Source organism: Sinocyclocheilus rhinocerous, unplaced genomic scaffold (assembly GCF_001515625.1).
Source record: "Sinocyclocheilus rhinocerous isolate Xijiao unplaced genomic scaffold, SAMN03320098_v1.1 scaffold251, whole genome shotgun sequence".
In the NCBI taxonomy this organism is placed as follows: Eukaryota; Metazoa; Chordata; class Actinopteri; order Cypriniformes; family Cyprinidae; genus Sinocyclocheilus; species Sinocyclocheilus rhinocerous.
In genome coordinates, this window is record NW_015624204.1 from 169,193 (window position 1) to 183,580 (window position 14,388).

Sequence of the window (14,388 nt, forward strand, 5' to 3'; positions counted from 1 at the left end):
ATAATATACCTCTGTAAATAAATACTATTTAATTTTACGTCTCGCACACTTTAATGCCCTTTGTATGGAACATATATGCTCTCTTCAAACTGGAATCAAGGCGGAATATCTGGTGATGTCCACTTCGCAGGGCACTTACGGTCGAATAGAACAAACGTCGCACGCGATAAGAGATACATATGAAATGTGAAATGTGCAAGAAATGGAATTGGGAACCGCTGTAGCCTATTGTAGTAATGTTGTCTCTGGTATTCTGGTCAGTGAGCGTATGTGCGTTCAGGGGGCGTGGCTTTGGACAACGATTGCAGGGAGGGTGGGACATTCACTTTCAGCGCTATCAGGCTAAAGTTAGCATTTTCCCAGATCTCCTACTGCACCTTTAACTTCAACTGATTTTTATTTCCGTTTTAGTAATTTTAGTAGTTCAACTTAAACTTATTTCATTTTAAGCATTTCTTATTTTTGTTTAAGTCTTAAAGTCTGATCTAATATTTATTTCATTATTTGTTTTTATTTCAACATTATTTCAATATATGTATGTACTGTTAGCAATAAATAGGGTGTGAGTATTGTATTAGCCACCTGCACCTTATCTCTAGATATCAGTCTCAGCCATTGAAACCATCCTTATCTGCCAACCACTATACAGATAACAATGTGTGTGTAAAACGAAACACAGACTAGATCCAGGAATCTCCATATAGAGCTTAATCAGAGTGGACAGCATATTTACTTTGACACAAGCAACAGTGAGGCTGTCAGTGAATATGTCATACTGCCTTAAAGGGATAGTTCACCCAAAAATGAAAATTTGATGTTTATCTACTTACCCCCAGGGCATCCAAGATGTGGGTGACTTTGTTTCTTCAGTATAATACAAACTAAGATTTTTAACTCAAACCGTTGCAGTCTGTCAGTCATATAATGGAAGTGAATGGGAATCACGGCTTTGAGAGTCAAAAAAACATACACAAACAAAACCAAATTAAACCCTGCGGCTCGTGACGATACATTGATGTGTAAAGACATTTCTGACCTATCTCTCAAATGGACCATTGACACTCTATCTACAATATCAATTAGGAGTGTCAATGGTCTATTTGAGAGATAGGTGGCGGTAATGCACATATAAGTCTGCGATCCGCCATAAAGCTAGAAGAAGAAGAAGACGCGTCACACGCCGGCTGAAGAAGAAGACGCGAACGCGCTCAGGACGGTTCAGACATTGCGGTGAATCAGAGGTAAAAAACTATATAAATACTGTTCAGTTTCTTGCACAGACCGATCGTTTTGTGTCTTTACACACATATATACACATACATACATACATACTGTAACGAGGTGAAGAATCACACGACAAGTAATCTCAATCAATACCCCGGAGGGTGGATTTATTGGGTCAGTCTCATGGAGGAATCTCCTAGATGGCAGGGCTTGCGTGGTTTATGTAGCCGCCGCCTGATGAGGTGCAGCTGTGACCGATCAGCCTGTGATGATGATGGCCAGGTGCTCCTCGCTTGTTTCCAGGGCGACGCTGATAAAGCTTCGGGACGCTCGTCACACTGCCCCCCCCTAAGCGTCGTCCTGGTCCTGTTAATGATCTGAGATAGTAGGGGAGAGATAGGGGGTGGGTGGGGAGTGACCCCTGACAGACCTGCGAAAGCTGCCCAGATCCGAGAGAGGCCATCCGCGTTGGCGGCTCCAGCCCGATGATGTACCTCGAAGTGGAAGTCCTGGAGCGCGAGGAACCATCGGGTCACCCTGGCATTGGTATCCTTGGCGCGGGCCATCCACTGAAGGGGTGCGCATTGGTATTCTTGGCGCGGGCCATCCACTGAAGGGGTGCATGGTCCGTGACCAGGGTGAACTTCCGGCCCAGGAGGTAGTACCGCAGCTCCAGGACTGCCCACTTGACAGCTAGGGCCTCCTTCTCCAACGCGGCGTAGTTCCTCTCGGCCGGGATCAGCTTTCTGCTGATGTAGATGATCGGATGCTCCTCACCCTCCTGGATCTGTGACAGGACGGCTCCCAGTCCTGTGTCGGAGGCATCCGTCTGCAGCAGGAAGGGGCAGCTAAAGTCCGGGGCTCGGAGGACGGGCTCCGAGATGAGGGCCCCCTTCACCCTCTGGAAGGCCTCCTCCGCTGCTGGTGTCCACTGTACCTTCTCCGGCTGCGTGTGTCTTGCCGGTGTCCCTGCTCGGTGGAGTCAATGGTCTTTACACTCTTCGGTCTTCACACGAGAAGAGCTTCACACGAGGACTGCCGCGGTATACTAAGCTTTTTATATTCGTATTATTATATGACCGACAGACTGCAACGGTTTGAGTTAAAAATCTTTGTTTGTGTTCTACTGAAGAAACAAAGTCACCTACATCTTGGATGCCCTGGGGGTAAGCAGATAAACATCAAATTTTCATTTTTGGGTGAACTATCCTTTAAAGCTCTGTTATGCCAATATTTTTGTAGTTTTCAAAACTTAATTCATGAAGAGATTATGTATGTTCCACAAAGATACACAGAAACATTGTGCAGCACAAATAGTGCTCCTCGTTAGAGACTCAATTGAGTTAGCATATTGCTAAGCTAACAGCATGATGCTTTGATAAGTTAAAAGAAACTGCAATAATGAATAAATAGTTCATTTTTGGTTTGAAATTTCAATAATAAAATAATAAAATATTTTAATATAGTGTCCCTTTGTCTATTGTTTTGGCTGAACTTTTTCCACTGCGCTTGTTTCTGTCTGTCTAGGTTTGTAATGCAATGCTGCCTTACCTCACTTTGTTCAAAATCTCTCTTTGAAAGCATAATTTTGCTGCATAACTGCCTTTTATGTTAGGCCTATAATGCCTTAAAATGCTGTCTAGTTAGTCAGCACACTAGATTTTAAAACAAAGCTATTAATTTCCTCCCTGCCTCATGTTCATGTCAAATTAAATATGGCGGCTACTCTGACTATATCTATAAAGTCAATACAGACGGTATGAACTCCCCTGGTGTCCCCTGTCAGTGTGTTTGTGTGTGGTTCTCTGAGGTGAGCTGTGTTGTGCTGGGCGGTATAGGTGTGTTCTGGTTAAGCCCTGCTTTTTGAGCAGATGGATAATGTATTATGTAAGCACATCTATCCCACTAATGGCCCTTTTATCTGCCGCGCTGTTCTCCCGAGCAGCTGCCCGCTCCTGAAGACAGGACACTCTGATATGAGACAACACACACACACAACTTGCCCCAGGAGCACCCTGGCATGAGACAGAACGCAGATATACACATAGACGTTTGCACACACGCTCACCGAACGTCCCCAGGAACCTCGCAATGGTAATTGTACCGAGCCTAGTCGCTCTATGGGGGCTGCGTGCCGCCCTACGGGGATTTTTAGCTGTAATCACACCTCTGCAGCAGCTCCCCTTACAGACTGCATTAAAATAATGCAGCCCACACATACGCTGCTGTACTGAAAGACAAGAAGTGTGGGAGGAGTTGGATGGCAAGTTTATTGGAACAAAACAAGAGGGAAAAAGTTGTCAGACTCTCTACTCTCCTCCAAGGCATCCTCTCTCTCTCTCTCTCTCTCTCTCATTGATGGACACAGGGTACATTATGGGCACTGCCACAACACACACAGTGATGTGAATGTAATTTCACAGTTGTTTGTGTGATGAAGGAACGCTGTTCCCCCTAAGGGCATCACCTGACTGCTGGAATGCATAGAGCCGTGGCGGTGGGTCACATGGTTGGTCAGGTGGTCCTCGGCCGCCAGTTTCTCTCATGATCAACACGCATATACACAATTACTGCAGCCCTCAAAGGGGGAAAGTGAGGGGAAGAGTTGCTTGAGAATCAATGATGTGTTTGTTCACTTTCTCTGATGGCTGGGTTGATTTTAGATCATGAGGTTTCTTGAGGACCGACCAGATTTTTGGTGTTTGGTGACTGACCAATGTTCTACTGTACCATAGTGTGTGGATGTGTGTTCACTTTAGAAAGTGTTTATGTTGGCTTTTATCTTTAGTTACTACTATGAAAGAAGATAAGTGAAAAAACTGTTTTCAAAAAACAGGTTTTCAAGCCACATCTACTATTGGTTGAATTAACAGGTAGCCTCACCCCAGACTCAACATTGGTGGAGACAATGTTTAAATAAAATTCAATTCATGCAAAATGTACACTGCTGTTCAAAAGATTGGGGTCAGTAAGATTGTTTTAATGTATAAAAATACAGTAAAAAGAGCAATATTGTAAAATATTATTACCATTTGAAATAATTGTTTTCTATTTGAATTTATTTTAAAATGTAATTTATTCCTGTGATGTCAAAGCTGAATTTTCAGCATCACTACTCCAGTCTTCAGTGTAATCCTTCAGAATTCAATCTGATGTAATTATTTGGTGTTCAAGGAACATTTCTTATCAATGTTTAAAACAGTTGTGCTGCTAATTAATATTTTTATGGAAACTATGATACATTTTTTGTGAGACATTTTTCAAAATTATTTGATTTAAAGAAAGTTCAAAAGAACATCTCTTATTGATATGATTTTAATGTTTTTGCTGAAAAAAAGTATTATTTAAAAAAAAAAAAAAAACTGACTCTGACACCAAACTTTTGAATGGAATTGAAGTTTTTTTTTTCTTTAGGCATTCATACCGACTAATATTCTGATAAAAAATAAATACATTAAATAAATAAAATAAAATAATTAACTAACACACACATACATACATAAGTACATAAATAAATAAATGTTTTATTTAAAATATATACTCATTCAATATAATAACATTCAACTAACTTATTTTTCCATGTAATTTTACTCTGCAGCTGCATCATCCAATGAAAATGAGGAGAGAGTGTTCCGTGAGCGAATGCGTCCACGGAAACGGCAGGGAGCGGTCCGGAGGCGCGTCCATCAGGTCAATGGTCACAAATTCATGGCCACCTACCTGAGACAGCCCACCTACTGCTCCCACTGCAGAGATTTCATCTGGTAGGACTCTCAGCGCCCCTCACCTGTCGCCCTTTATCCAATTCACAACAGCTACTTCTGTACCTTCATTATAAGATCACTTTCAGATATATAAAAGGTTTTGTTTATGTAATTTTTGAAGACAATGCATGATGCTAATCACAGGCACTCCTCTTGATTCCAACAAAAGAGTTTTTGTAATGAATATTAATATTGAAAGCAAATTAGAGCCACTGTTCTTTGTGCTAGTGCTGAGGGCCTAAAGGGATGCATTCATAGATTAGACAGATGTTTATTTTTATCTCTGCAAACATTTCCTCTCTGTAGAGTAATAACTGTTAGGTTTAACTATTTGCATACCTGGTGAACAGTGCATCTGTGTGGTTTCACACAATGCTGCTTGTTGCCACTGACACAATCAGCTCTAGACACATCTGTGTTGTAACACAGTGCCCCCTCTGCTGGTCAGAAACAGAACGGCACAATCTTGCTGTATGCCAGAGTTGCCTAACACATTTTTTTCACTGTGGTTCTGCAGGGGTGTGCTGGGGAAACAGGGGTATCAGTGTCAGGGTGAGTAACATTTTTCTCGTATGTACAATGATAATAAAATCAATTGTAATCTTTCCTGGTTTGATTACCCAATCTTTATATATCTGTGTTTTTAATTACCATGCAAAGTTAACTTTTTGCCTGTTCCCCAAATCTCTCAGTGTGTACCTGCGTGGTCCATAAGAGATGCCATGAGCTCATTATAACAAAATGTGCTGGCTTGAAGAAACAGGAAGACACTCCTGAAGAGGTCAGTTCTACATCCTTGCTCTCTCTAACAGAGACAAGCTACGTTTGAGCTTGCATACTTGTATTAGTTTCTGAAGTGTGTATACTGCACATTATGATGTTTTCTGACCTAATACCTTTGCCAAAATGTTCCCAATTCACAACAGAAAATACTGCAAGGAATACTGTTTCCCAGAATACGATGCACTTATCATGACCTTCTGTTGACAGTGTGACAAGTAATATAAGCAGCCACATTTTTCTTGTCAATTTTACATAAAAATAGTGGGATACCACAAATAACGTAACATAATGAGATAATGTGACAAGATTTAAATGTACTGTAGCAAGATGATGAGGACTGTTTTAAATGTGAAATATTGATAAATAATGTGTAATGATACACATATATTATTTTTTTAGAAATAGTAGGCAGCATATTGTACAGTGTATACTGTGTTCTATGCAGTTTGCTAATATTCTACAAATAGACCATGCAGTGTTATTTTAATATTATTTAATATTATTTATTATTATAGTATTTATTCATATTTTATTTTTATATTTTAGCTTTCATTTAAAGGGGTCATATGATGCTGCTAAAAAGAACATTATTTTGTGTATTTGGTGTAATTAAATGTGTTTATGCGGTTTAAAGTTTAAAAAACACATTATTTTCCACATACTGTACATTATTGTTTCTCCTCTATGCCCCGCCTTTTTGAAACGCGTCGATTTTTACAAAACTAATCGGTCTGAAAAGCGAGGTGTGCTCTGATTGGCCAGCTATCCAATGCGTTATGATTGGCCGAATACCTCAAAGCTTAAGTTTTAATAATTTTATAATTTGTCATTTTATTATTATTATTATTATTATTATTATTATTATTATTTAGCTTTTATTTTTCTTATTCCAGTTTTAGTTAATTGTGGTACTTCAGCTTAAGGTCTCGGGTTACGCATGTAACAATGGTTGCCCGAAAGGGAACGAGACACTGCATCCTCTAGTGGACACTATGGGGAATGGCATCAGCATCAGCATCAGCATGCCATCATCTGGAACGCGTATGAAAACACTCCCAATCCAGGGCTCCCAAAATTTCAAAATCGCTGGTAGCCCTTCGGGCAGACATTCTTCAGATTTTGGTAGCCCAAAATGAATTTAAGTAGCCCGAAGAAAAAAAAAGACCGGCTGAACTTCACTGTGGACAAATCAGCATGATTAAAAACTTCAGTGATCGCTTTTTTTCTTCAAATAACAAGTCAAGAGAGTAGGGGTGCAACGGATCACAAAACCCACCTCACGATGCGATGCGATTCACGATACTGATTTCACAATACAATTTTCTCACTATTTTTCTTTTTAACCAAATGAGATTTAAGACAAATTATAAATGAAAAGGTGTCCTTTTATTATTTCTCCAACAAAATGCTACATATTTCTGTGTGAAATTGAAATATGTCAAATAATAAAACTAACTTGAAATTTTAAAACAAATCCCAAATCAAATAATTAAATAATACAAATAAAATAAATCTCTTCATATAAACAAACAAATGCTTTGGCTGTGCTTTTTCCATTTAAAATCAGACGCAAACACTGCATTTTAATCACGATCCAAACAAAGATGCTAAATACATGTTATTTAGATTGCAATTAGATTGTATCATTTTGAAATTTGAAGCAAAAACAGAATAGTCTGATTTTAGCTTTGTGAATGAGACGCAAATGTCACTCTGACAGCAGGTGGCGCTTATGGAACACAGGGTTGGGGAGAAACGGAATACATGTAACGGTGTTACGTAATCAGGATACAAAAATCTAGGAACTGTAATCCGTTACAGTTACATCAAAAAACAAAGTATTCAGATTACGGTTACATTTAGTAAAAAGTGGGAATACTATCAGGATTACATTGGTTTAATTTAAAATTAAATAAATTAGTATTTTGACATAACGCTATATATTTAGCGCTGCTTCATCATAGTTCCTGGTAGAGCCTTGCACGGGCATCAAATATAGGCCCTAGCCCAGCCCGTGTCCGACATCTTATCAGAATTACCGGCCCGAGCCTGTCTTTTTTTCCCTTCTCCCAAAACAGCTTATACTACTGTTTCAGCTATTAAAATAGTTCAGTTTTGTATGTAATGGCGAAGTGATTATATTTTGTTTCGTTTTTTCATCAAGTTAATTTAAAAAAAACGTTTGGAGCATTTTTTTGTTCGTTAAATATAAGTTTTTTTTTTTTTAAGTAACGACCAAGCGGCCAACGGCAGACAGTGAGCTGATAGCCTATGTTAGCCTTCTCAAATCATCACGACTTGCCTAAAATAAAATCTGGTAATTACTTTTGCTGGGGCTTTGCGGCAAGCTTTAGCCTGTTGCGTGCATTTGAACGCAGAATTCTTCAGCTGCGCTGACTGCGCGCACCATACATGCTGCTGCAGCTGGACACTAAACACTGTCGAGCCGCTCTTGACAGTCGCAGTAGCACGGTCTCGTGTTGTTTCCACCAGTGCGGCAATTTTTTTTCATCACTAATTGATGAATGTCTAAAATATAAAAATAAGGAGAAGCCTAAAACAGTCCCGAGGCCCGGCCCGAGTCTGAAATATGACGTGAAAATTGGCCCGAAGCCCAGCCCTAGGGGCGTAAAAAAGTCGGGCCCCGGGCTGAAATGCAGGCTTAACTATTACTTACTATTACTTATGACTTATTTACATATGACTTGAAGTAATCCAAAAGTAATCAGATTACATTACTTTTAAATTGTGGTACTTGGATTGCGTTACTGAATACTTTTTTAATGAAGTAATTTGTAACTGTAGCGGAATACATTTTAAAAGTAACCCTCCCAACCCTGATGGAACAGCAGGTGTTTATCGGCTGCTGCCCCTTTAAGACCGAATGCACGGATCCAATATAATTATGCACAGGAGATTTCTTTCTCCACTGTTTACGTTCATTTAAGACATAACTGACTGTGTTTACGAGAATACTTGCCGAGACAGTTATTTTGAGATAATTTTGTGTATGTGTTAATTCAGATGCAAGGATATGCGAAAGAGGAATCAATTCTGTGTACGCACATTGTCTGAAACGCGGCTCTCTGTGCGCGCAGCTCCGAATGTGCGTGAATGGTTAAAAACAGTTGAATGTTTAAATCGGCAAGACTTAGAAACACGTGCAAACGATCAACTACGATCCGTTTTACCCCTACAAGCAAGTGAACAAAGCAAATCAAGAAAGGAATTTTATATCACTGTTCAAGATAGCCCGTCGGGCAGGGTGGTGAAACATTTTGGTATCCCGACTGGAAAACACAATATCCCCGGGATGTCGGGCTAGCGATTTTGCGTGCCCTGCAATCCACTGGACTGCATTGCCCATGACATCATTAGCGGCACGCTCTGAAGTAGAATAGGGCGCCTGTAATGCACGTCATCAGCTTCTTTGTCTGAAGGAGACGTGAAACAGGCAGGCCCTAGGCCTGGCAAGGAGATGCGGTGTCTTGTTCCCTCTCGCGAAATCATGGTTACATGCGTAACCCGAGACGTTCCCCTTCAAGGGAACTCTCACTGCGTCCTCTAGTGGACACTATGGGGAATGAAATACCCATTATGCCATGCTTCAGTGCATTGCCTGTCCACCTGGTGAGAGAGCACCAAAATAGTGGCAAACATGCACCAATTTAAGAAGGGGGGGGCACACCAATGATGCCCGGACAGCAAAAAAACGCTTAGGGGAAATGGGGCACCCAACCAACTCTACTATTAAGGAGGGACATGCCATTCAACCAAGTTGGGAAAACAACTGTCCTCAAACAGATATGTTCCTAAGACAATGCCCTGAACAAGGGGAGGCAGCCCAACCCTGCTACCAGAAATATTAGGTATAGGGAAAGAGCTCACGACTAGGGGGGAGATCTTATCAAATGAAACAGCCTCAACCGGTACATCTTTGACAAAAATATCTCCCGAATAGGGAGCCTAAAAAGAGACTCATTCTATGGTCATAGGTGGACCGTCTACTTAAAAAAAAAAAAAAAAAAAAAAAAAAAAAAAAAAAAAAAAAAAAAAAAAAAAAAAAAAAAAAAAAAAAAAAAAAAAAAAAAAAAAAAAAAAAAAAAAAAAAAAAGTCTAATTACAAGGGAAACAGCCCAACCCATATCATACCATACATGCAGATCGAACAGAGGGAGCAAGGAACCCTACTTCAATATCCACAAACTTAGTGAGGGACATCTCACTCCACTCGAGCCAAAGAACAGTTAGTCAAAGGGAAACTGTCCTCAGACAGCTACCAACATCTGTTTCACCTGTTGGCCACCATAAATACACTGGAGGCAGCCCGACCTGAGATGCTGCTATGAAGAGAGCAAGGAACCCTACTTAAAACCCGAAATCATTGGGGAGGGGCATCTTGCTACAATCTTCACGAAGGGGATAGCCATAAAAGGAAACTGTTCTTAAACAAGTACATTTCTGATAAACTTCCGCTTAAGAGAGGTAACAAGAAGAGCTTAAATGGAAACTTTCTACTCCTCCCATGCCCCACCTACAACCCCCGTGCTCGATCCTGCCTCACCACTATGGCGGCCGCGGGAACCGAACCACAGAGTGTAGGAGCTCAACTCTCATCTCTCTCTCAAGAGTCAAGCCTGGGTGGAAGTGATTATTGCGACCGCATCACACAACACACATTTAAATCTCCCGAGAGCTAAGTGTGCTTAGTTCAAGCGTCACTATAATCTCCTCGAGAGCCAGACATGCTCTTGCAAACACTAACTACTATCACTCTGGAGAGAACAGAAAAGAAAAGCTCTTTACCTGTCTCTTTTAGTCAGTCTCGCTAATGCATCACACCTGGCACATCCACTCTCTCATATTACACCGTTTCATGACCACATCGTGCAGCATGCATTCAGCTCCCGCGAGAGCCAAATGCGCTCCGTACAGATGCTAGATTCCCTCAAGAATCAAGCGAGAACAGAATCCACTGCTGCGAACGCATCACTGTGAGCCTGTTCAACTCCCACGAGAGTCAAACACCCTCCGTTCAAACACTATATTCCCTCAAGAATCAACCAATAACAGAATCCGAATCGCTATGAGCCTGCGAGAGGCAAACTCGCTCATGCAAATGCTGTCTACAATCTCGGGTAAAAGGTGAAGCAAAGGAGAACACGCTTCTTACCTTCCCTCTCAGTAGTCCCACGAATGCATACAATAAGCACATTCACAAAGAAATAAGCGCAAGGAGCGCATTCAACTCCCTCGAGAGCTGAATGTGTGTGCTTCTCGTCAACACACACAACATATGAGTCGCGTGCATCTGCAGGTATCAAATCAAAGCCTTTCATTGAGCAAATTCGGTTTCCTCAAACCAAACGTGCACGCTCCTCACTCATCCACAAAATACATCAATCATGCATGTCCTCAGGTCCTCAAATGAAGGCATGCACTACCTGAAACGTTTTGCAGAAGGTTTCCTACACGTACACAAACAAACGGCTCCTGAAGACAAAAGAAGTTGATGATGTGCATTACAGGCACCGTCTTATACTTCCAGGCGTGCCGCTAATGACATCATGGGCTGTGCGGTCCAATGAATTTGGAGTGTTTTCACACGTGCTTCAGACACCAGTCATGCTGATGGCACTCCCCATAGTGTCCACTAGAGGATGCAGTGCGAGTTCCCTTAAAGAGGAAACTTACTTTATTTCAGTTTTTTGCCAAGGCAAGTTTCTAATATTCCTGCAATTTTTCAGCAATTTTGTCCATCTGATATTTATTTTTATTTCAGCTTTATTAAAATGAACCAATAAACAATTTAATCAACTAATAATGAATGCAGATTTTTAATAGTTTTAGTTAACAACACTGAGCCCATTTGCCTAAAACTACTGAAACCTCTGTAGTATTTCCTCAGCAGAGTGATCAGTTGAATTGTGGGTATTGTGGCATGAATGATGTTTTTTTACAGGTTGGCTCCCAGCGCTTCAGTGTAAACATTCCACACATGTTCAGCATTCATAATTACAAAGTCCCCACCTTCTGCGACCACTGCGGCTCCTTACTTTGGGGACTGATGCGACAAGGCCTGCAGTGCAGAGGTAAGTGTTGTGAAGAATAATTTTGGTCAAGAATCAAGTTGTTATTATTGCCATGTATTTATTTCTGTCTTCCTGCCCGTTTTCAGCCTGTAAAATGAATGTCCATCGGCGTTGTGAAAGTAATGTAGCTCCTAGCTGTGGTGTCGATGCTAGAAAAATTGCTAAAGTGCTCTCTGATCTCGGGGTGACACCAGATAAGATCTCCAACACTACCCAGCGCAGGAAAAAGGTGCGTAGTCTTAAATATCAGGGAATGTGGGGAGGCCAGATTGGACCATGGGTCAATGCAATAACCTACAGTACTGTTGTACAATACTGTTGCTCATTTCACATGAAAAAAAAAAACATTGGAAAATGGTCATGAAAACTAAATTATGACTGGTTTTGGGGCACATTATTAAATAAAAGCATGATCACTTTAAATAATGATGCAGTAAAATGAGGCCAGTGACGACAAAGGATTAGGCTAAAAAGACATTAAAATATTAAAAACATTAGTATTGATATTAAAAATGTTCTCTCTTCAGTTGACTCCAGGGCAGGACCCTCAGCAACCCATAACAGAAGCCCCCTCATCAGAGGAGTCTGACCGATGCAAATCAGCTCCAATTTCACCTTGCGACCAGGGTACAGAATTACACACTCTCTCTCTCTCAATTTTAGCAATCTTAAGTCTTTCACTAATACATATTCATAATTTATGTGCACACTTAAAGAGATCGTTCATCCAAAAAGGAATATTCTGCCATCATTTACTCACCCTAATGGTGTTCAGTAAGTTTTTTTCTTACGTGGAAAACAAAAGGAGAAATTGAAGAATGTGCTGGATTCTCTATTCTATTGCAGTTTCCCATTCCCATTTTCCTATTACTGTGAATGGAGACTGGAGCTTCCAGGCTTCAAAAGTGATTTAAAAGCACAATAAAAATCTTAAAATTTAATTTTGTGTGAGAAACCGCATGGACCATGTTTAAATTTTATCCAGTATCATTATTTAAAATTTCTCCTTTTGTGTTTTATGAAAGAAAGGAACTCATACAGGTTTAGTGTGAGTAAATAATGCCAGAATTATCATTTTTTAAAGAATTATGCCTTTAAGTCTAATGTTTATGTCTGTCTATCGGTAGCGGAGCTTGCAGAACTGGAGAGTATCCGCAAGGCCCTTTCGTTTGGTCAGGAGCACAAGTCTTCCTCCTCTTCCTCAAGCAGTGGCGTTCAGAGCACAGTAACCGAGGGCCGGGAGAATGGAGATGTGAAGACTGTCCAGACGGAGACAATGAGTCTCACGGACTTCTCATTCATCAAAGTGCTGGGCAAAGGCAGCTTTGGCAAGGTGAGTGTTTTTCACAAATCAGTACTTTTCAGTTTTAATATATGAAAACAAAAGAATCAACATCTTCACCTTGCCCTTTCCATGCTGTAGGTGATGCTGGCAGAGCTGAAAGGCACAGATGAAGTTTACGCTGTGAAAGTTTTAAAGAAAGACGTCATCCTTCAAGATGATGATGTGGACTGCACTTTGACAGAGAAACGCATTCTAGCCCTGGCTAGAAAACATCCCTATCTAACCCAGCTATTCTGCTGCTTCCAGACAAAGGTAAAACAGTCACTAAACCAAGACCTGATTTCTTGCTAATCCGCACTGAAAGTCTTTTCTATGTTCTACAGATCTGCCGTCATTCTCATGTTACCTTCGTGTCGTTCCAAACCCAGTATTACTTTCTTTCTACCATGTGAAAAAAATACGATTTTAGACAAATTGTCCACTCTTCTCGTCCATACCATAAAAGTGGATGGATTTATACTGCAATTGCTTCATGCAATTGCTTTATGCAATTATTCATAGTCCATACAACTTGTATACCTCATTCCAAGTCTTCTGAAGCCATATAATAGATGTATGTGAGGAACAGACAGAGCAAATTATGCCAAAATTGAATTTTTGTGTGAACTATTCCTTTAAAAAGATCAATTAGTCTACAATAAAGTTGCATTAATGCATTAGGTATCATGAACTAACAATAAATACATTTATGAGACAAGGCTACTGTTAATTTCTACATTCACTACCATTCAAACGTTTGGGCTCTATAATATATTTTAAATGTTTTTGAATGAAATCTCTTATACTCAGGGCCAGATTTACCTCTTTTCGTGACATAGGCAAAACACATTTTTGGGCCTCCCTTCCCTATTAAAGGAGTCATATGATGCGATTAAAATTTTTCCTTTCTCTTTGGAGTGTTACAAGCTCTTGGTGCATAAAGAAGATCTGTAAAGTTGCAAGCCTCTGCTCACTCAAGCCGGCCTCCACATACTCTAGGCCGCCACTCACTCTAGGCCTCCGGCCTCCTCTCACTCAAGGCCGCGGTGTGTGACGCTGTTTCATTGTGAACGCGAAACTACTTTGTTTTGCCTTCCAAAAGAGGACACGACTAGAAATCAGTGGTTAAGTTGTATTTACAACACTGTTCCAGAACAGTTTAACCCAAATATCCAGATGTGTGCAGCACATTTTATGGAGG

General features: G+C 40.5%; 1 protein-coding gene across 1 annotated transcript in view; it reads left to right on the forward strand.

Moving 5' to 3' along the window:
• prkcea (protein kinase C, epsilon a) overlaps positions 1-14,388 on the forward strand; it is a 62,325-nt gene that overhangs the window by 24,303 nt on the left and 23,634 nt on the right. The window contains exons 3-10 of the mRNA XM_016551287.1: positions 4,823-4,988; positions 5,506-5,540; positions 5,681-5,769; positions 11,734-11,863; positions 11,950-12,092; positions 12,391-12,490; positions 12,991-13,196; positions 13,287-13,460. Coding sequence (XP_016406773.1) covers positions 4,823-4,988; positions 5,506-5,540; positions 5,681-5,769; positions 11,734-11,863; positions 11,950-12,092; positions 12,391-12,490; positions 12,991-13,196; positions 13,287-13,460 — 1,043 coding nt within the window. The remainder of the gene's footprint in view (positions 1-4,822; positions 4,989-5,505; positions 5,541-5,680; positions 5,770-11,733; positions 11,864-11,949; positions 12,093-12,390; positions 12,491-12,990; positions 13,197-13,286; positions 13,461-14,388) is intronic.